Source organism: Acinonyx jubatus, chromosome B1, assembly GCF_027475565.1.
Source record: "Acinonyx jubatus isolate Ajub_Pintada_27869175 chromosome B1, VMU_Ajub_asm_v1.0, whole genome shotgun sequence".
In the NCBI taxonomy this organism is placed as follows: Eukaryota; Metazoa; Chordata; class Mammalia; order Carnivora; family Felidae; genus Acinonyx; species Acinonyx jubatus.
In genome coordinates, this window is record NC_069382.1 from 20,716,199 (window position 1) to 20,736,963 (window position 20,765).

Sequence of the window (20,765 nt, forward strand, 5' to 3'; positions counted from 1 at the left end):
AAGGCAAAGCAAATACAAAACCAGAATATATGCAATGCAGACTAAGAAAAGACTGAGAGGGGAAATGCCCAAATATAACTCACTAAGCATTGTGAGGGTTCTTAAATAGGTATCATGATGCTTTGATATGTAAATGTGGGAAAATTTGCAAAGACTTCTTGAAGTCTTCCCAGTGTCTGATTACTATATGAGCTTTAGGCCTCCTTATTAGAATGTTGTTAGGTGTAGAAATTATTAAAAGAGGTAACAGAAGACATAGACAGTTCAGAAGAACTTCAAAAATGAATGGCAAAGGCAAAATGATATCCCACATGTACTATACTTTTTAAGACTGATATCTTTTTTTGCTTAATTTAGAGCCTGTTATTAGAACTTCCTTAAACTTTGAAGTTTGGTCAAGAATTTCCTCTGTCTTTTTGGATGAGCCAAAGTAGCATCCTACCGAAGGCATTCCATGACATTAATGATACAAAGGATAAAAGGAAGGAAGGAGCAAAGGTCTGAGAATTCCTATGTTGAAATACTAACTCCCAAGGTGATAGTATTAGGAGGAAGTGGGGCTTCTGGGAGGTGATTAGGTCACTAGGGCAGAGCCTTCATGAATGGGATTGGTGCTCTTATAAAAGAGGTCTGAGAGAGCTCATTAGCCTCCTGCCACCACTTGAGGACCCAGTGAGAAAGTGCTATTTATGAACCATGAAGTAGGCCCTCATCAGCTACCACACTGAATCTGTCAGCAACATCATCTTAAACTTCCCAGCTTCCAGAATTGTGAGAAATGTTTGTTCTTTATAAGCCACTCGGTTTAAGGTATTTTGTTATAGCAACACGAATTGGTTAAGACAGAAGGAAAAAAAGGAAGGATGGAAGGAAGGGCGGAAGGAAATAAATAAATAAATAAAAGAAGGGAGAAAGGAAAGACAGAAGGAAGAGAAAACAATTTAGTAAAAAAGACGACTGATTTCAAGAAGGGAACATACCATCGTGGTAAGCAGAATAATGGCTCCCTAAAGTTGTCCACATGCAGATAGGCAAATACCTATATACAGTTAGGATCTGAGAAAGGTTACACTTAGAGATTAGGCAAACTGGAAAAACAAAAACAAAGCAGCAGCCCATGGAATCAGACAGTGAATTGTCTTTACTGTTAGTGATACTCAAAAACATACATAGAAAAATAAAAGCAAACAAATAAAAAATAATCTGGGCCACTATGACAACTATGGCCTGAAAAACTATAATCCAAGAATTGTAATTTAAAGTTACATAGGACTGGGGCACCTGGGTGGCTCAGTCAGTTAAGCGGCCGACTCTTGATTTCAGGTCAGGTCATGATCTCACGGTTTAGGAGTTCGCGCCCCGCATAGGGCTCTACACTGACAGTGTGCAACCTGCTTGGGATTCTCTCTCCCTCTCTCTCTGCCCTCCTGTGCTCTCTCACTCTCTGTCTCTCAAAAATAAATAAACTTAAAAAAATAAAGTTACATAGGACTGCAGTTCTCTCCAGTGTATCACAGAATAACCCACAGCCGCACCCACACACACCCACACACACACACACACACACCCCCTCCTGGAAAAAACACACCCCTAACCCAGTCCTTAAAGAATCTCCACAGACACATTCCAACACATCTATACTCAAAATACAAAATTACTAAACACAAAAGAACATAAACCACCGTGAGTGAGACCCAGCAGAAACAACAAACCAGAGAACAAAACCTGCAGACTTCAGATATTGAAATTATTAGGTATGGAATACAAAATAAGTTTAGTAAGTTTAAAGAATATAAAGCTGTATTTGAAAGGACTTTCCAGTAAGAACAGACTACTGAAAATGTATTGGCTGATCAGAAAAAAGAACCAAATAAAACCTCTGGACATTAAAGGTGGAACCACTGAAACTTAGTATCATATTATACATACCTAAGGAGAAAATTAGTGAACTGGAATATAGTGTGAATAAGTTATACAGAACGCAACATGAAAAGAAAAAAAATATGGCAACTTATTAAGGAGAAGTTAAGAGACATAGAAGAGAACATTAGTATCTATGAAAGTTCCAGAAACCAGTAATAGAGAAAATGGGAAAGAGACCATATCCAGAGAGATACTGGCGGTGAATATTCAAGAATTGATGAAAAAATACAATCCCTGTATTTGAGAAGCCCAATACATTTCATGCTAAATAAAGGCAAAAAGGTATACTGTAGTCAAATTGTAGAATACAAAAGGCAAACAATTTTAAAAGTAGCTAGAAAGGAAAAAACAAGATTAACTACAAAATAATAATTAGACTTGGAACTGAACTTTCAATTTCAATAAAAACAGCCAGAAAACTGGAATGATATCATAATTTGCTGAGAATAAATGTCAACCTATAACAATAGATGTAGTAAGGTTATTTTCCAAATAAGGGCACAGATATATATATATGTATGTATGTGTGTGTGTGTGTGTGTGTGTGTGTGTGTGTGTGTTTAGATGGTTAAAAGGTATAAACTTCTAGTTATAAAGATAAATAAGTCCTGGGGATGTAAGGTACAACATGGTGACTATAGTTAATAACACTGTACTGTATAATGGAAGTTGCTAAGAGAGTAGTTCTCAGCACAAGGAAAACAATTTCTAACAATCTGAAGTGACAGAGGTCAACTAAACTTATTGTGGTAATCACTTTGCAATATATACATATATCAAATTATGTCATACACATTAAACTGATACAGTGTTATATGTCAATTATATCTCAATAAAATTAGGAAAAAATAAGGGCAAAATAAAAACATTTCCAGGGGGACCCTCACTTGAAGATAAATTTTCTGAGATTAAGACTGTGAGGTTTAGGAGGGATGAGGTTAAAAAGGGGATTAATAAATATATATAAGTATAAGTATATATATAAGTAATATATATATATAAGTATATATAAGTAATTCTAAACTAACACTGATAGTATATATTTAAGAAGCCTAATTTGAAGGATTTAAAAAAATGACAAAAACCCAAACTTCGTACAAGTACAAGTGTCCAGGCCAGGAGGGGAATGGGAGATATCAAAGCACTTTAAGACTATTTTTTAGGGAAGAGGTGAAGATATGGCATATCTAAGACTTCATTACCATAAGTATACTTATGGATATTTATGGAAATATAGTGAATGTCTTCTCAACTAATATAGGAAAATAAAGAGGAAAAATAGTGAAAATAGAGGAAATATAGTGAATGTCTTTTAAACTAATATAGAGGAAAATAAAGAGGAAAAATTAACCTTAGTTAATTCAAAAGAAAGGTAAGAAAGGAGAAGAGTATATGGAATGGCTAAAATAAATCTAAATAAATTAATAATCCCAGTAATGTAAATTGACTGAAATTTTCAAAAGCACAAATTATCACCCCACATAAAAAAGAACCAATAAAATACATAAAATATACGCTTTTAAAAAAGACATATCAGGGGCGCCTGGGTGGGTCAGTCAGTTAAGCATCTGACTCTTGACTTGGGCTCGGACAATGACCTTACGGTTTCTGAGTTTGAGGCCCACATTGGGCTCCATGCTTACAGTGCACAGCCTGCTTGGGATGCTCTCTCTCCCTCTCTCTCTCTCTCTCTCTCTCTCTCTCTCTCAAAAATAAATAAACTTAACATAAAAAAGACACATCAAAATGTAAGGAGAGAGACTGAAAAAGATGTACTAGGCTTCCATTAATGACAGCCAACCTTCTCACTAATAACTGAAAAAGCTGGACAAAACACAAAGTAGATACGTCTTCTTACAAGCATCGTAGAGACATTATTTGTCTCCACTGCTGTGTAGACTGATGGTGCCAAAGCAATGGTGGGGAGACCTGCTTGCTCGCTGCCTTAGTACAAGAACAGCACTGGCACCAAACACCAAAGTCATGACATTCTTCGGTTCCATATACTCACATGAAAAAAACTTCACTTAAGAATGTATTTGCTGTGAATGTATCTGCTGCACTTGCATATTAGTAGTTATAAAATACAATTTTTTAAATTCACCTGTGAGCACACGTCTCTTTAATATTCACTGGGATGAAACTAGGAGCATAAAACACTTCTGTGTTCTCTAGCACAGCGGTTATCTTGAGAAAAAGCCTGCGTGCAAGGGCTTGTGTTGCAAGGTGAACTGGTCACTTTTTTTAGGAACTGTCATTTTTGCTTGGAAGAACAGTGGGTAGAAAAACTACAGTTATTCAGACTCTGGTATCTGGCAGACATTTTTTTGAACCAAGCACGCCTGTCACTTCAAGGGAAACGAATGATAGCATTTGTTGCCAAAATAATGTGACTGCAGCAGACTGAGCGCAGAAGCAGCCACGAGAAACCAGCTGTCTTCTCTTAGACCAGACACTACACAGGTTTGTGAAGAATGTGAAATACCACTCTCCTCACTACGTTTTTAAAGTTACTTTAAAAAAATGTTTATGTTTATTATTTTTAAATGGATTAATAAATACTTTTAAACTTCTCGGTGTTAATTTCTAATATGGCAAGTATGGATACAACCAACATAAACCAAAGCTCTTTCGGGTCCTCTATAATTTTCAACAACGTAAAGGGATCGCGAGAACAAAAATGTTCGAGGAGTGCTGCTTACAGCAACAAAAGGGAGTGAACTAGGACTGGATGCAACAGTGTAGATGACACCAACAATCTGTCGTGTCAAAGAAGCAGAAACAGAAAAACTCCTGTAATATGATCCCATTCATACGAGGCACAAAAATGGGTAAAACTAAACCACGTTGTTGAGGGTGCATTAAGTAGGTGGTAAACCCACACGGCAAAGCAGTGATTTACATAAAAGTCATGATTGTGGTTATCTTACAGAGGAAGGGGAGCGATTGTGACTGGAAAGACCTATGAAGGGGTGTCTGGGGGCACGGCAATTTTTTATTTACTGATCTGTGGGTTATATTTTTATTACTTATTTTATATTTACATTTTATTTGCCGTAAGTTTCTGAACTAAAAAATATATTGTATTTTTTTAATTATTTTTTTAAGTTTGTTTTTATTTATTTTGAGGGACAGTTGGAGCAAGTAGGGGAGGGCCAGAGAGAGACGGAGACAGAATCACACGCAGGTTCCTTGCTGTCAGCACAGAGCCCACTGCGGGGCTTGAACCCACAAACCGTGACATCATGACCTGAGCCGAAATCAGGAGCCAGATGCTTAAATGACTGAGGCATCCCTGAACTAAAAAATATATTTTAAGACTAAGGGAAAGCTTCATCATTACTACAGGAAAAAACAGAAAATGAAACAAAATATGGGGTGCCAGGGTGGCTCAGTCAGTTAAGTGTCTGACTGACTCAGGTCATGATCTCACAGTTTGTGAATTCGAACCCTACGTTGGGCTCTGTGCTGACAGCTGAGTCTGGAGCCTGCTTCAGATTTGGATTTTGTGTCTCCCTCTCTCTCTCTCTCTCTGCCCCCCCCCCCCCCGCCAGCTTGTGCTCTCTCTCTCTCAAAAATACAAATAAATAAACTCAAAAAAATAGAAAATAATGCAAAATATTAATAAGACTAGAGGTGATATATTTATTTTGATAACTATATTGATTTTTAGGCAAAAAAACCCATTTCTAGAGATCTGGGGATAGTATATAAAGACACAATTCAATTAACTAAGAAGATGTAAGAAATCTATATTCTTGTGAGAGGCAGTAACAATGCTTCAAAATATATAAAATTTAAAAATAACCAAATTACAAGCAGAAATTAGGTCTATCGTAATGTATAATTTAAAATACTAATTGACAGAGCAAGCTGACAAAAACATTAATAATGATAGAGGTTTAAAACACATATTAACATGTTTGATCTTACACAGAATACAACCCTGCACCCATATTGGAGAATACAGAGACACTGTTTTAGTCATGACAAAAACTGTATAAAAACTGGTGCATTTTCTGACTACAATGGAATCAGAGTAATTAAAACAATCTTTAAAAAAGTTTTTAAAAATCAAATAGGGTATTTCAAAGTAAAATATACTTGATTTTGCACTATTTATTCTTTTGCGTTTTTTACATTTATTTTCATTGCTGTGGCCAGATAATCAAGAGCTGAATATATGAGAAACATGGAGAGAATCACAGATGTTTGCAACAGAAAAGGCAACAAGGTAACTATCTTCTTGGATACAAAGGAGTATGCTCAACCTTACAGGATGGCAAGAAATAATCTGACATAACACAGGCAGAATCTACTGTGAGGGTGATTGAATTTTGTAAGAGGCTCTTACAGAGGCCACAGAATCTCTCTATAGTCAAAGTTAGGAGGGTCCCTGCACCCTTCCTGAAGGAACTTCTTCCTAAGGTAGGATCTCGGGCGGTATTCAGCTCCATGAACTATACTCACACTGCGCACTTTAGCATTCCAGCTGATGTACAATTTTGGAAACTAGCACATAACTGCCAGTAAATTTATAACATCGTACTAATACATTTGTGCACTATATGCATTAATGATATTTGATATAAATTTTCAGGCCAACTGACCTTTTTTTCTAATTGTAAACACATTTTCCTTGTTTGCTTGTATTGTTTTGAAAATAATCATACCTTTCTGAGCAAAAACTGCTCTATCAGAGGGAAAAAAAGTCAGTTTATATAACCAACTAAGACCTAAGGGACTTAAAAAGTCATGTAATCCATTTAATAAGACTGGATAAAAATGACACCAAGTTACACCACTTTAAAATATGTATTTTATATTCTTAGATGGAAAAAATATTTTCAGTTAAAATATGTGATAAAAAAGTTTAAAATATTACAATAAGATGAAAATCATATATTTGCTTTCTTATTAAATACACAAGCATAATAAAAATGAAATAGACAATTTAAATCTACTTCTCAATATTATTCAACTAATGTCTGAGTGATTGCAATTTGTATGTGTAGTTTTAAACTAGAGCTATGTTACTATCTATTTCCTTTTGACAAGAGTACTCTGAAAATCATCTATATGAAAATCATTTGAGTTTAAAGGAAAAATATAAAATGCCACAGTTGGAAAAATGGCTCATTCAATGACACATGAGATTAGAAAAATAAGTAATAAAGTCACAAGTATTAACATTTATTAAGTTTCACAGTACATATAATCTGTGAGATTTTCCTCTCTCTTTACCTGTCTGCACCCCCCCCCCCCACTCTCTCACTCGTTCTCTTTAAATAAATAAACTTAAAAGAAAATGGAGGCGCCTAGGTGGCTCAGTTGTTTAAGTGTCCGGTTCTTGGTTTTGGCTCACGTCATGTTCCCACAGTTCATGAGTTCTAGCCCCGCAGCGGGCTCTGCGCTGACAGTGCGGAGCCTGCTTGGGATTCTCTCTCTCTCCCTCTCTCTCGGCCCTTCCCCGCTCTCTCACTCGCTCTCTTTCAAAATAAACAAACTTAAAAAAAATAACCTGTGAGATTTTCATTTTATCTATTTTCACAAAGCTTTGAAATGATTAACAGAGGAACATTAAAATTTTCAAGAAAATGGAAAACTGTATTTAATGGAAAAAGTAGTGAACTTTGTAGTAAAAATTTAAAACACTTGTAAGGTGTCAAAACAAGTAGTCAGAAGGGTCCCATGGACTTGGGTTGTTCTCCAACCCATTCTAGGTCCAATCCTTGTGACTGAAGCAAGATACCGTGGGTTTATTTTATGTTGAATCATCCTCCAGTGTATGTTCAAAGCTAGAACAGAGTTAATTTTTATAGTTTGGAATTCTGGCTAAGTCTCCGACACAGGAGACCGCACGCCTGCTTTGCACACTGTAACTCTAACACTTTCAGCAGGAGACGGAGTCAGTAACCCTGAACTCAGGGGCTTCTCTCTGGGGGACTTTGTTTACTGAAGGATCCTTCTAAATGACTTCAGGATCCTTGGGGAAACCAAATGAACTGTGCATGTTTACATTCAAAAGGGGCCATGGCCTATATGTTCCGTTGTTAGTAGCTGGGCTAACCAACGAGCTCTGAGTTTCCAGGAGGAAGGGAAGGAGAAGAAAACTGAGCATAAGCATATATGGAAGAGCCTTTGCAGAACTGTCAACTTTTTCAAGAAAAGAAGAGTCTGAAAGTGGTAATCCTCTTCGAGAAATAACATGATATAGTAAACATGTCAAGTATCATACCAGACTTTTGTACAGACCACAGGCCGTAGGCAGGCATTCAAGATTTTAGAAAAATTTTACAGAAATAGTGATGACCAAGAAAAGTCTATCTATTAGTATTCCTCTTTATCAGAACTGAGAAAGACTGTTATCAGACGGAGAGATCTAGTACTTAAAATACCTGTGTTCTGCAGGAGCATAGCCTGAGAATCTGCTCCATAATTTGTATTTAACTCTTCAAATACTGCTGAAAAATATAAAATTTTGATTATTCTATCAGAGCTTTTGGTAGTTGTTCACTCACCTTTCCCTTATTTTAATCTAAAGTTAAAGATATACACCTGCTTTGTAAATTTTAGTCTTCTTATAAATCTAGGAAGGAAATAAAAAAAATTGGCTTGGCCGCACCTTATTATATTCAATAAATTCCTCAACATTTTCAATAGTAGATATAGCGGGATACAAAGAAATAACATCATCAAGTACAACAGGTGAGGGATATTTACATAAAGAACATTTAAAGTATTGTACATACACTATTAGTAGGAGAATGGTATCCATAAAGTTGAAGACGCTGACATAGAGCACAAAGGGCCAAATGAAGTGTCACATTTCAGAATGAACCCAAGTATAGCAAAAGAAAAAAAGAAAAAGACGACAAAATAATCAATTAGGAAGGGCAAATCATTATGCTACATTCTATATAGAGCACACACACAATACAAGTGGGATAAATGTTAAAGATGAGTAGCAAAGTTTTTCAAATTTCATACAATTAAATATTAAGTGAATCTGTGCTCATTTCAACCATCTTCATTTTAACTTTCTGACAGAACTATGGCTTTGAGTAAAACACTCCTCTGAAGTACACGGTTTTACTGAGACGCTTCAGCAATTCCATATGGATTAGGGGAAAACTCTAGATGTGGCAGCATGGTAGTGGATATGGTATGAGACACCATGAGCAGTGGAATCTTGTTCTGCTCTTTTTAGTGCCATGACCTGAGGCAAGTCAATGAAGCTCTCTAAGATGGCTTCCTCCTCTGGAAAACAGTATGAAACTTACCTGCAGAAATGTAATGAGGACTAAATGGGAGCAACACTTATAATGGACATAGCACAGAGTGTCTCAAGATATGTTGTTTCCCTCTTGACTTCCGAAGCACAGTTTTATTTCATGAGGATTTAGTATATTTCATATACTGTTAAGTGGCGACATGTTTTAGCTCATTTGATCCCCGTAACAATCACATGTGGCCATTACTCCTATTATCCCCATGGCACAAATGAAGAAACTGAGGCACACAGAGGCTAAGGACCTGTTCAAGGTCTGGCAGATAATGGATGGCAGAGCTGATACTCAAACTCTGAAAATCTGGCTCCTGAGCCTGTGCTCTACTGTCTCTCTAATGTAATCAATGTTATTTTCACTATAAGCTAAATTTCAATTGCTTAAAGATTCAAAAATCTTACCAGTTCAGATTTGCATTATTTAAAATGTGGCATCTATTAACAATAGATTACCATAGAGAGCTGTATTGTCTTAGAGTGCTGTTTATTTAGTTCAGAGGCTGTCTAAAGATTATTTCTGAATTGCTTTAAGAAATAGTTCTGATGGCTAAATTATACAAATAAATTTCAGGAGCACTAATTAAACTCTGTAAGGTAAATACCTATGAAGTACCTGTGGAGATCAATGGCTTTAGTGTTTCCTTATATATAAACAAGCTATACAGTATATTACTTATAAGTCACTTTTATCTGTTCTTTAAAACAAGTCTCCTCCATGTATTTCCTAGAGGAAGCTTCAGTGACCTATATGCATATAAAATTATACAATTTAGGGTATGTTGATATAACTTAAGTTTCAAATTCGGATAGACTTTCCCTAATTAATCAAAGTTAATAAGGTTTTACTATATCGCTATTATGAACTGTTTTCATTAAACCAGCATTAAATTTACTATTCCTGGGCTGCAATAAAGCTCAGAGCCAAGCTTTGTGCTGACAATGTAGCTTTTCCCAGTGTGGTTTGTCTGCTGTCATTGCTCCCTTTTCTCTCTCCCTTTGTTACTTGACTTACGTATTTTAGTAAATGTTAATGATTAGAACAGCACTGTGTTTTCCTTGCAAGATTCACAAGCCCTTTCTGAAAGCAGTATAGGTAAATAAATAAACAAAACTGTTAAATTTTTGAAACTAATGTAAACATTGTGTTTCAACTATACTGAAAAAAAAAGCCAGTTAAATTTCTGTCCATTGAAATATGATCTATTCTGTTCCCGAGGTATAGCAAAAGATTAATCAACATAATTCAGCCTCCTAAATGATATTTTATTAACAATTTGCTTATGCAGTTAAATATAGTTAATCTATCAAAATTAAAATAACTTCTTACACTTTCCATATATTATCTACAGAAAATAAAATTTACGAAGGTATTTAGTTCTCTCATGTTATTGCTAATACTCTAAAAAAATGGCATTATAGAGCTAATTCATGTGGGATTTATGAATTATAATTTGAAAATCACGAGACCTGAATTAGAGAACTCGTAATGCCCCTTTTAATACCTGACTAACATTATAACCAGCTCTTTGATTTTGTAAGAAAGAGTGTCTTCCATAAGCTTTGTCAATTAGAATACTGAGGGTGACTCAACAAAAACTGATAATTATATCACAGTCAAATAGCTTATGAAATAATAAGTATTCCATAATCCTGATAATCTGCTTTTATTAATGTAAATATAAATACACAATCTATTGGGATTAAATATGGCACCATCTGCTACGGATAATACATGCTTTTTTAAAAAAACGTGAAATATATCCTTATAACAATGAGAATAATAAAAAATGTTGCAGCTCTCTAGGTAGAACAACTAAGCTGCTGCACAGGGCCATTAATTTAAAATGAAACAATCATCACTTACATCTCAACAAAACTGTGTTTCTGCTATCTAAGGACCAGACGAAGAAATAGGCTATAATGGTTAAAGTACAGATTTGGAGCTGCGCAACCATAGACTCAAATCATAGCTTGCCACAATTACAGATAATAAGGTAACTAATTTAACTGGTGGGCCGACAAGCATCCAGCACAGTCCCTGTGAGTAAGATCTCAGCACCTGTTTGTTATTTGTATTATGTGAGCCTGGGATACTGTCGGGCGGAAATACTTGGGACAAACAGAAAGAAAACTGGTAGGGAAATGGAGGTAAAGGCTGCTTAACTCTACCTTCAGAGTAAGTTGAAAACATTACTCACCCCAGAAGAATCTCTTATTTCTAAGAACTCAAAAAAATATATTATTTCCTTGGTTTTGCTTCAACATCCATATTGTTACAGTGCCACTAAAGCCACTCACATGTAGAATTAAATCTTTGCAATTCACCTTTAAATTTTTTCATGCATAATGATCTGTATTCGTCTATTATATGATATACCCTTCAAATCTCATGGAAAACAACAATATGGATGAAAATGAAAAAATGCATGTGATTATGGACAAAGATGTTTAATATCAATATTTAAGATAATATTGATACAGATGCATAGAAATCTGAAGCAGTTTTCCTACGTAAGAACTTTAGGAAGCTTTCCTGCAAGGGATACCTGTAAAGTTACCCACTGTGGTTCTTGTTTCTCAGCACGAATAAAACGACTCTCAGCTAGAAGGCCCACCTGAAACTACCATAAATTATTCTTACCAGCATTGCACGCTTTTCTTCATCTCCTTTAGTTTCTCTCTTTTCATTTTTTTTCCTGAATATCTCTTGAAGCTGACAAAGAAAGTGATCAAGAATCAAATATCCAGTGAGTTTCCAGAGCCCCACTTACCACCCTGTGCTAGGTATATTCTAAAAACATCTACCGAGAACATTCATACTGCTACAGATATATTTTCTGGTACCAATTTTTTTTTTCCTGAGAAAAAGAAAACACACCCTTGGCTACTGGCAACCTATGGTTAAGTTAAATGTACAAGATTATAGCTTTACTTTATCTCTAAGACATAGAGACAGGGAGTCTGTGACCCACAAATAAAAAAGCCTACTGGGGTATAAAGAAAACTGGAACAGAATTCAGGATTGTGGGTTGCAGCCCATCTTCTGTCACTAACTTCATGATGGTGAACAGGTCACTCATCCCTCACAAGGCCCCAGTTTGCTCACGTGGAATGAGATGGCCTCGGAAGTCCTTTTCAGGTAACCGAATGCTGGTGGGAGCAAGGGCTCTGCCTATAACCCCTTGAGTAAGTTAGTCTAATCATTCACGGAATGTTTTGCACATCCAGAACAAGGAGGTAACTCCTTCCCTTACAGGAATATTTTTTTTTCTCCAGCTTTATTGAGGTGTAATCGCCAGGTCTTGTAAGAATGTTGTGCAGAGTAAATATTACACATAGTTACTCAGCACATTGCCTGTCACAGAGTAACTTCTCAAGAGATGTCATTTATTATTATTAATGCTGTTATTTCCTCTTTAAAATTCTATTTCACAAAGGGAAGCCTAATCCTACCTCTATCACAGCTTTCTGGTGAGGTCAGTATTCTTGTCTGTGTAACCTGAACAGCAATCTCAACTCTTCATTTCGTAAGGCAATAGTTGAAAGTCAGATGAAATGTATTACCTCCCAACATAGGTAATAACACAAATACAGTACATAATATAAATGATTTTGTGAACAAGTACATTTATCTCCACACTTTTTCTTTGTGAAAAGAGTTTTCAGCAAAGGTTATTAATAGTCATTTCATAAATAGGCAGGATAATCCTAGATTTTAGACTCTAACAACTAAGTTAGCTCAACTCTACCTCCTTCTTTCAGGAATTCTTTGCTGTCGACAAACAAACTAAAACAACAAACAAAACCCATCACACCTGAGGCAGCAGTACAGCCACCACAAAGGCAAGGAGCACACCGTCGCTTTCACAAGAGTAAAGAGCAGAAGCCGTGGTCCTGCATGAACGTTTTCACCTCCCGTCTCCACAGACAGCTTTCCAAGGGACATCTCTAATACAGGCAACTTTCAATGGACTGAGTTCCAAAAGTTAATCTTTTAATCAATGGGGTAGAACTTGGAAGTTTCTACAGAAAGTTTATTAAAAATTATTTAGAGTACTAGGCCCATTCTGAAAGTCCTAAAATGGAGTTTCATGCTATCATAACAAAACCATATTAAACTAAATCTGTTGACTTTAGGATGGTAGGAACATATCTCTATCTTTGCACTGAACCTGAAAACTCTTACCCCCCTCCCCCCCATCATCCTGGAAAACACTGGAATGAGGGGTCTGTTGTGGTTCCCGGTCCAATGGCCTGGTTCAGGGACTGTCCGAGCGAGGGCTGCATGGGTGTTAGAGGAAGCCATGGGACAGATCCCAGCAAGTAGTGGCTTGCTTCTTTTTGAATGGCTACTAGTTAGCTTTCGACAAGGATTTTTATCTCTTCTCTTTCCTACCACAGAAAAGAATGATTTCATAGTTTCTCTTCCATGTTCCAGCCTCTGAGGAAAATACTAAGCTGTTTAAGAGGTTTTTTGAGGGATTTTTAATGGCTGGTTACAAAGGAAAATATAAAACAAAATGGCTATTTATATGCCATCTTTCTCTTTTCTTTTTACTAGGGGCTAAGGGTGTATATCTTGTTACTGGAAGGATCTCTACTTTGAGGGGAGAAAAACAGACATTTTTGACATAGAAGTAGATGCAGAATCCCTGGGTGAAAAGAAATAGAAGATTCTAGAAGTGGGAGGTGGTAAGATGAGTGAGCAGCTGTGATGTTGCCACACCAGCACCAGTCCTGTGTCGGTCGGGACTGAAGGTGAATACCTAAGAACAATCTTACTCTCCCCACTTTACATCAGACCTCATTCAAAGACAGGAGAAGGGAATAGGAAAATGGGGACCAGACCGGAACATAAGGCAGTGATAAATGGAAGAGAAAAGCAGAAAGAAAAACCACAGATCCGATCATGAGAAGGAAGGGAAGTTCCTGTGGCAAAAGCTGTGGTTGGGGGCACTGAGAAGATGGGGTCTGAGAATAACTGAGCACAGACAACACCCCCAGACTGCTCGTTACCCACCCACTGGGAAACATCAGGCTCATTTCAAATGCTCAGAAAGCGTGTAACAACTATAATCACCTTTATATAATAAATATAATTTATATATTTTTTAATATGAAAATTATTTAAAGTACATAAGAATATACTTCTTTATTAAATTAAGGTGAAAGCATAATTTTTTCACTCTTCCTTCCACATTATTTCAAATAATGCAAAAACATAAGAATATAAATATTCAATACTTAACTACTGATAAAATGCAGCATATAATATACATACCACCAAAAATTCCTTTTTGTCCACCATCTCATTACCATCGGTGTCAAACATGTTGAAAGCTATTCTAAATCCTGCATGTGGCTCTGCCAGAAAAAATAGAAAAGTACTTGTGAAATGGAAAAATGTTTATAAAGTACAGTTGTAAGCAGTTCTGTATATACTGTACAAAAATACTTTCTTTAACCAAGGATTTAAAAGCAGCATGTTACTATTAGTTAAATATAAGAAAAGCTATGTATGTATACATATTTCTGCTTCCTGTATTAGCACACTTAGTAACAAAATTGATAATACACTCTAGAAGTATTTGTGTGGTAACTGTTGCATAGCACAGACAGTAAAATTTAACTACCTTACTTGCAAAAATAAATACTTCTTTTTGTTATCCAAAGTCTGTCAGTTTTTTTTAAAGGGAAATATCAAATCATCGCATATGTTCAACTACTTAGAGTGAAAGAAAAAAGTTAAAACATGACACAATGGACCAGTTGCAATTCTTAGGGAAATTATTGTGCAAACGACCTATGAAAATAAATGTCAAGCACAAGATATTACATATCTCAGTTTAAACCTCTAGAAGCCTCAAAAACAGAAATATCAAATAAAAGAGGCTTGAATAATTCTCAATTCCCCCCAAATACAAGGAACAATTGCTTTTCTGAGAAAGACATACTTTTACACACTAAGAGCTGCTTTAATGTTATGAATCTTATAAGAAGGTTCAATATCTTTTCCCTTCTAAAGCATAAAGAAGAAAACTTGAACGTGTCCTTCAAAGAGAAGCTCAGTACACATGCCTTTTAGAAACATCTGACCCTTTCTTTTGAGATGATGTGCAAAAAGTTTGGAAGAGAGGCCCCCCACAGATACATTTGGTATTTACCTGTTGTAAAACCTTGAAGCTAGCAAAAGAGAAGCACGTTACCCTACTTTCTTAACTGGTAATAGCTGTCTCTAATGGAAATAGAAGCCAGTCTTATATGCAGGCTCATTTCTTGCTTATAGCTTAGGAATGTAAACTTACTTTCATTAGCATTCAGTTGAGAAAGAAAGAAAAAATTTCATCATCCCTAATAACCAAGTCTTAAGCTTTCAGATGATCCTGAAAACACACAGACAGGAAGTCCTTACACATACTGCTTGGAAGGGAAAATAAAGTTAAAGCAATAACAAGCAAAGAGGAGAAAACTACAGACAGGTAACACAGATTCCGTAGCCCACTTTGTGTCAGCTCTGTTTTCACGTTTGGTCTTCGTTCTGATCTAAAAAACATCCATAATTTTTCAGTGAAATTCCTGCAAGTTTCTAAAATGGGTCCTGAACTCCAAAGGAAGATTCACTGTGTCCCAGGATCCTAACCCCTCCATGTAAGCACATGCACCAGGTGTTTTCCTTACACATTTAACCACACCCTGTCCCATCTCAGTAAGTGGCTTCCCTAGCCAGTTCTGTTATATTCTTGCCTATCATTCCGCCGTGTTAGGTATTTCAAATGAATAGTTTTGCAACCAAAGTTGTTCTAGCTGACAATACAGCTTTTTAACAAGTCTCTGAGATACTGGTTGGCACTCCTTTGATTTTCACGGAGTATTCATCATTGACTGGGCTTGAATTGTAATGGCTTTCCAGTCTGAAACAACCTCAGACAGTTGTATTACCACTAACCACCATACAACACTTCTCGTGCTTCAGCACCAACATTTTAATTTTGAGTTTGGAAGAAAAAAATGCAAAAAAGAATAAAGGATAATTTTTGAAACACACGTACTCCCCCCCAAACTTCCTACGATAGAACTCCAACATAACACCATTCATTAGTAAATTTAGAGTAACAAAGTGGCTCTGAATTTTCTGATCATAGAGGTACAAGGAATTTTATGACTTGTTTCTAACGACAGAGTTTTACTGATACTCTTGTTCCCATACATCTCCATATATCCCCACAAACAGAAATCCCTCTAGCGATATTCTTTCATTTACTCTCTTCCACTCATTCACCAGCTAGTTTTTTGAGAGGTGACCATGTGCTAGACACTGTTCTTGATACAGAAATGGACAAAAAAGAGAAAACCTTTGCCATCATGGACCTTGCATTCAAGTATGGGGAGAAAGACAAGAACACATAAACCAATACACGAATCCTTTCAAATAGTTTTAAGTGCTATGAAGAAAATAAAGCACGGTAAAGGGAGGAAAAGGGAGCAGTAGGAGAGGGAGGATGGTCAGGAAAGGTTCACATTTCACATTTCAAAAGAAACCTGGATAATGTTTGTTATCATGAGGATCTTGAGGAGAGAAGCACTGATGGCAGAAAGAGCAGAGAGTACAAATTCCTGAGGTGAGAATTCAAGGAACACAAAAGCCAGGTGGCTGGAGCACAGTGAACTAGAGCAGGTAAGATCCTGCATTAAATGCAATGAAATTTAACTAAAAACACGAGTCAACCCTCTGTAGATTTCATAAAAACTGCTGCATACGAGAGCAAGAGAGTAACAAAGCTGTTCTAGGATAATGATGGGTATTCTGACACACTCACTAGTTAAAAGACTCATTCTTTCATGCTAGTCTTAAAAAATATGTGATTTCTGTGAGGGTGGCAGGAAATTTACAAATTGCCATCTGACCTGATCTTTAGGCTTTCATGTAGATTAAACCACAAGGATTGATATATGATGTAAAATTTATAACTTATGAGCACTTTATTACTATTCCAGAACCCATAAAAATAGTTACGTTTTTGCCTCTTGATAGCGCTATGCTTAGCATTTGCTGATTTTTGCAAAATAAGCATGGATAAACCTAAACTGATTTTCAGTAGTAGGAGAATCTAAGATTTGTTTTCCAAGATTCTGATTAAAAAAGAAAAATGGATCCAAAAATAGACTTATGAGTACACTTACTTGTTAAAATACACAAGAGAAAAAGATATTCTGTGTAAGAAATCACACCTAGAAGAAAAATAGTATTAGTAATGCTATATATAAAATATTACTTTATATTCAGCAAGTAAAATATTATTATAATATGCAACATTGATAAGGAACTTACCGCTTTAAAGAACATGCTAAGTATTGTTTTAAGCAAGACTAAACTATTCTAAAATCACGGCAAAAAAAACCCAAATTTTAATTTGTTTCACAATGCCTCTGTAGAACCCATGTAAAATTCCCATTAATGCTCCTAGATATTTTGACAAGGAAAGCAAAATTACAATGTTTACTTATAGCTAGCTGTAAACTTGCTGCTAGTTTTCAATGGATGAATCTAGCATAAAATAAAAAAGCTAAACTGTAAAGTGCTTAAACTTTCAGAAAAAACATTTAGATAATCTTGCTTACAAATCTAATTTCTGTATTGCTTAAAAAATGAAACTTGTCTGCTTTCAAGTTATCATTTATTATTCTTGACAAACTTAATGCTTCTATTAAACGTACTCTTAAGAAATTTTTGTTTTAATTAAATGGCTTACACTTTCTGAATACTGCATCCTGAGTTCTCTATAATCCCAGAATTACAAAGTTCAAAAGGTGTTCAGAGTAAATAAAGATATATATTCTGTTACTCAAATTCTTACTTTTGGGCATAGCGCCCCAAACTAGAATTCATGCTTCACTGAATTTCCAAGAGGATCCTGAGAAAATCACAGTCAGGAATAAGTCAATTAACACTTCTCCAGATATCAGATAGTCCTAAAGTTTGGTAAAAGGGTATACAAAAATCCTTAAATAATCAGATCGTGAACCCTGAAACTCCATTTTCCCTGATGCTCTTTGAGGCTCCCCTCTTTGTTACAGAACAAAGAGGACAGGAGTCACTGTCAGGCAGTTTGTCAGAAGACTTGAAGGGAACTAGCTAGAAGCCCTGTGAAAGCATTCCCTTCTTTTGTTTATACTACAATATTGTGACCTATAGACAGATAGTTCTGGTTGACTGCCATGAATGTTATGGGAGAAAGATTCTGGAATGGCCAACGTATATAAAGATACAATACCTAGATTCTATAGGGATCCCTCATAAAAAAAAAAAAGAAACAAAGAGAGAGAGAGAGAGAAAGAAAAGAAAAAAGAAGAAAGAGAAAAAGAGAGAAAGGGAGAAAGGAAGAAAGGAAGAGAAACAGAAAGGAAAATGGGATGGGAAAGGAAGCTCTATGTCTTCACAATCCCATCTCACTGACTGTCGTTCTGACTGACCTGGTGGAATACAGAGATGCTGGTTGGGATAAAGAAGTCTAATAACTACTACACATCTTTTATTTGATAATTAACTCAAGGTTTCCCTCAGGGAATGATTACTTCTTAACAGTGAGAGCACTGATCACAATTATCATGGTAGGTACCCGTCTGTAGGACCAAATGGTTTCTGAGGTGGTGTAATCCACAGGCATGGAGAACAAAGTGAAGCTCATGATATAATTTAATAAAAATGATCAAGGAAAAGAGAAAATACTACTAAACATGAACTGCAACTTCTTAATGCTAATGCTTTCCAATTACAAAAATGGAAAACTATTAAACTGGCCCTTCAATTTATTTTAAGGCCACCCAAGATCAAAAAGTAAAATAAAATAAATACATATGCTAAGCATATAGTAATGCTGTGATCTTTAAAAAAGAGGGTAAGAAAGATGCCAACTAGGTTTCTTTTGAAAATTCAACAAAAAAACTTCTAAGGGAAGTTCCTTAAAAACATTATACTATTTAGTTCCTCTATTATGATGCACTACAGTTGGCTGTTATGACTAAGTCTGGATAATGCTTTCATAAATGTTGCATTTCAATTAACTTTTTGTAAAACTGCATTTTCTTGCTGGGAAATATTTTAAGCAGATATAATTCACTTGTAAACTAATCTTTAATAGCTCTAAAGATTTAGCTTTAAAATTCCTTTGCCACTTAAACCTATTTATAAAAAAAGCAAGGCTGCCTGTAACATTCTACTTCGCCTAACCTAAAGGTTCTAAAACTTTTCGGGTATAAGGATTGCTTCAATAATCCAATCACTGTGACACAGCTCTGCACTGTCCTACAGGGTAGCCACTGGCCAGATGTGGCTACCTAAACTTAAAACAATTAAAATTAAACACAATAAAACATTTACTTCCTCAGTTACAGTAGCCACATTTTCAGATCCTTAAAAGCCACATGGGGCTAAGGGCAGTATACTATGGGAGACAAGACAGAAATACAACATTTCCATCACTATACAGATAATTCTGTGGGAGAGCACTGAATAGCTCATGTCCCCCGAAAAACATGCTAATATGCATACAACATAAAGAAGATTAGGACAGGCCTAAACCTAGGGCTTCCAGATTTAACGCTCTCCTTAACTACAAAGAATTTCCTTCTTCCATGCATTTATTTTTCTTAGATTATACTTGATCCAATTTGTATTTTCCCACTAGAAGTATTAAGTAAATATTTTTAAATTTGCTAACTTCTCTGAGCTTTGAATTTTCCTGATTCTATCATCCCACCCTAAGATTTGAATGACCTTTAAGACAACTTCTAGGAAAAAATTTCTAAGAGCTTTAAAGATACCATGGCCCTAACTTTAAAACCCTAGTTATGAAAAATCCTACAATAAAAGGTAAAGTGTCTACTCCTTTCAGATTCCATGTCAACTAGGTGAAAGCAATTTGAATTTCTAATTCTACTCAGATAAAATATATAGACTATAACTATTCCTTTAAAATACTGGTCTTCATGCTAGAGTATACTATAATTATTTTCAAACCAATAATTGTTCATATAATTTCTTTAACATTTTTATTTTATATACTCTTATACTTGTGCATGTTAAAAAGTGTATTTTTAAGAAAAATTACTTTGTAAGATTAAAGAGATTTTGTTAATTAGTGTTTTCTACAAATATGAACAAAAAGTACAGTGTCAAAGAAAACAGCAATAAAATCAGTATAATTTGATTGCAAGGAAGTGTATGAATCCATGACTTAGACAAATAGATATAGCTAAGATAGTATGATGAAACAGGTGGATTTTGCAGTGAGTGTTGTTTTTAAAAGAAACATGTTCCAACTGGGTGGCCAAAAGACATCCAATAAGTTTTTCATACTGATTAAATTTTTAAATATCTATAGTTGCCTGGAAGTAAAATGGAAGGAAGAAAAATAGTTGGAGATCAGTATTTTTAAGAAATGCTTTTGTAAGTAAATATAACCTACATTTCTCTTTTTTTAAAATTTTTTTTAACGTTTATTTATTTTTGAGACAGGGAGAGACAGCATGAACGGGGGAGGGTCAGAGAGAGAGG

General features: G+C 35.5%; 1 protein-coding gene across 5 annotated transcripts in view; it reads right to left on the minus strand.

Moving 5' to 3' along the window:
• MICU3 (mitochondrial calcium uptake family member 3) overlaps positions 1-20,765 on the minus strand; it is a 110,418-nt gene that overhangs the window by 25,629 nt on the left and 64,024 nt on the right. For 3 of the 5 annotated variants that reach the window (XR_008295879.1, XM_027077239.2, XM_053216354.1), the window contains exons 5-8: positions 17,393-17,440; positions 14,493-14,575; positions 11,853-11,924; positions 8,676-8,714 (exon numbers count right to left, since the gene is read on the minus strand). Coding sequence is in view for 4 of the 5 variants with exons in the window: in XM_027077239.2 (XP_026933040.1) it covers positions 8,676-8,714; positions 11,853-11,924; positions 14,493-14,575; positions 17,393-17,440 (242 nt within the window). In the remaining variant the exon portion in view is untranslated. The remainder of the gene's footprint in view (positions 1-8,675; positions 8,715-11,852; positions 11,925-14,492; positions 14,576-17,392; positions 17,441-20,765) is intronic. The other 2 variants (XM_053216353.1, XM_027077240.2) reach the window with 1 other exon arrangement.